The sequence below is a fragment of the Cryptomeria japonica genome, chromosome 5, assembly GCF_030272615.1.
Source record: "Cryptomeria japonica chromosome 5, Sugi_1.0, whole genome shotgun sequence".
In the NCBI taxonomy this organism is placed as follows: domain Eukaryota; kingdom Viridiplantae; phylum Streptophyta; class Pinopsida; order Cupressales; family Cupressaceae; genus Cryptomeria; species Cryptomeria japonica.
Genome location: NC_081409.1, coordinates 616,799,093 through 616,801,733, shown reverse-complemented (window position 1 = coordinate 616,801,733; position 2,641 = coordinate 616,799,093). Strand labels below are relative to the sequence as shown.

The 2,641-nt window shown below is 38.8% G+C and overlaps 1 protein-coding gene across 1 annotated transcript; it reads right to left on the bottom strand.

Moving 5' to 3' along the window:
- Nucleotides 1-1,762: 1,762 nt before the first annotated feature.
- LOC131063741 (uncharacterized) lies at nucleotides 1,763-2,367 on the bottom strand. The gene is made up of 2 exons (XM_059220751.1): nucleotides 2,070-2,367; nucleotides 1,763-1,869 (listed from the first exon to the last, which is right to left on the bottom strand). The coding sequence occupies exons 1-2, from the start codon at nucleotides 2,365-2,367 to the stop codon at nucleotides 1,763-1,765; spliced, it is 405 nt and encodes a 134-aa protein (XP_059076734.1).
- Between the last annotated feature and the right edge of the window lie 274 nt (nucleotides 2,368-2,641).

Genomic DNA, 2,641 nt, shown 5'->3' with positions numbered 1-2,641 from the left:
TAGCAGTTTTGGTTATATTGCTGAAGTATAAGTTACCGAGGTTGAATCTGTTGTTTTTATGGAAGATTAAGTTTGTATGATTCACCCCCCCCCCCCTCTCATCTTGTTAGCTATTGGCATCTGTACTTTACATTAAGTATCAGAACTTCACAAGGATGTCTTGAACTAGAGGAGCAAGGAAGGAGGATGATCTTTTCTTTGTCTGTTAGTTAACCATTTGTATTGTGCAAAATTTTTGTAGGACGTGATCAATAATGCATCATCAAAGACATTTCGGATTTTTACATAAAAATTATTAATTCTTGTCTGTTTTATGCAAGCAATACTCAGGTCATCTTGGTTCAATTATACCTCGATGCTTGTGTTAACTTGCTATATCAAAATTGAGGTAAGAAGTGCTTAGGTCATCATGGTTCAATTATACCATTGATGTTTGCACTCACTTGACATATTTTAAAGGCTCAATGATAATAAAAAGTGTGATCAAATGACTGGTCTGATTGTGGCGTTGCATTCCTTAGTAGTTGCATATGTACAATAGATTGCATTCATATTTCATTTTACATAAAGCATGCTAGACATCTCACCTTTCCAAGGCCGAAAGCTTCAAATGGTGTTATCTCCCTTATTAAGTGATTATGTATATTGGATATTAACAAAAACAAGTGATTCATCTACATAACATTGCATTCCATTAGCATCTTATCATTGTAATTTACCATCATTGTATTCATTTCACATGTAGTTGTATTAAAATTGTGCATTGCATTCATCATTTAGTATATCATCACATTTTATAACATATTGCATTTCACATTATCATAATACCATTACACATTAGCATATAGTCGCATTGCATCGTCATTTCATAATCATTTCCATTATACATAAGAAGACCATACATGCAAAAATATCAAGCATCACATGTTCATATCGTGCATTGTGTAATAACCTCAAGGGAAAATATTGCATAGTATATAATCATTATTGCATTCATCATCATCCATCTCATAATCATGTATATATGCATAAACCATCATATATCAGTAACCATCGCATATTATCCATTGCATCACACTATCAAAAAATGTGCATTGCATAATAGATAAGCATCATAACATCATCAACGTGCATGGCATAGTTTATCTCATAAATCTGTAAATAAACATGAAACATCATATATAGAATCATTATGAATTGCATCTCAGAAAATCATCTAGACAAGTAAATAAATGCATAAACATGTAAATAAAATGCATCACTAATATCATAAACCATATAGGGCAAAAATTATTAGCTGCATCTCATATAATAAATTTTTTTTTGATGTCTAGTATATAATGACATCATAAAGTATGAGAGATACATCACAAAAATGAATGGATCGAATCATCAAATGTCTCATCAAAGTGTATACAATGAAATAAAATGTGTGTATCCAAATCTCAAGTGGGGTGATGCACTAAACTCTCTCTAGAAGTTGTAGGTCTAGTTGTATCTGTGCCTGCTGACCACCTAACAGCCCTATACCTCGAGCCCCAACAGGAGGATCTCTACGAAGTGGTCCTGTGACAACCCTACTCTCAGTCCATGACTGAATCTGCCCTCATCTAGTGCTAGTAACCTGTGAAAAACTAGGGGCTTTCTGCTCTACCGAAACGACTGCGTAATATAACTAACGGTAATACTCTTTCTCTCGGGCAGAGTACTGGATGGATCATATGGTCTAACCTGCACTAGTGCTCTCAATCTTTGTATCCTCTCAACCATATCTGTAGTTGCATCTCTCTCGATTGTCAGTGAGGCAATTTGTGCCTGCGCTTGTGTCAGCTAACCCTGACCTTGACCCTGCACCTGCACCAACTGTCCCTGTAGACCCAGTACCATAGACTGTAGGGCAGTGATCTATGCATCTTGTTGGTGGAAAGGCACTTTGATGTGTACCTATCAAGGACCTATCTATACTCGTACTAGTGCCTGAATAGTTATACCCATTGCACCTGTATCTATCCCCTGAGGAGGAAGTCTCTAAGATCTCCTCTTCCTCACCACCTGGGTCCCCTAGTTACCAGGTAGTTGCCTCTGCTCCCTTTGCTGCCCTGAGCCACTGGCACCTCCATGTCCATCACCATGTCCACCTCCATCTCCGCCATCTCCTCCACCTCCATCTCCACCATCTCCTCCATCTCCGTCTCCACCTCCTCTATCTCCACCCTCATCTCTCCCCTTAGCTGTGTCCCTCCTCCACTTAGGTGCTCTTTGAGGTGGTCTATCCTTACCATCACCAAATGTTGGCATTGGCTCATTCGGGCATGATAATCTAGGAAAAGGGTGGGCGAGAAAATATTCAGCATACTCTGGCACCATGCCCCCATCATAAGTGTTTGGTAGGTAGTCCCAAGTCTATGCATCAAGACCAAGGTACTTTGTATAAGTTAAATCATAAGAGATGGTTGGTCCCCAGTTTTCTACATCTTGTCATCACCGTGCATATATGGCGGTCCCCAGTGGAAATCCCTATACCCGGCCATACTGTCTCAATACTCGGGTGACAATGAAGCGCTCAATATTGTATGGGGTACATCCAATTAGATATTTGGTATTGAAAACATATGGAATCTCCAATGCATCCTCTGCTCAT

Excerpts from the sequence above, each read along its gene's own strand:
- LOC131063741 (XM_059220751.1), bottom strand. The coding sequence starts at position 2,367 with ATGGTGCCAGAGTATGCTGAATATTTTCTCGCCCACCCTTTTCCTAGA. Across the intron at positions 1,870-2,069 it reads GGAGCAGAGGCAACTACCTG|GGACAGTTGGTGCAGGTGCA; the intron begins GTAACTAGGGGA and ends CTGGGTCTACAG.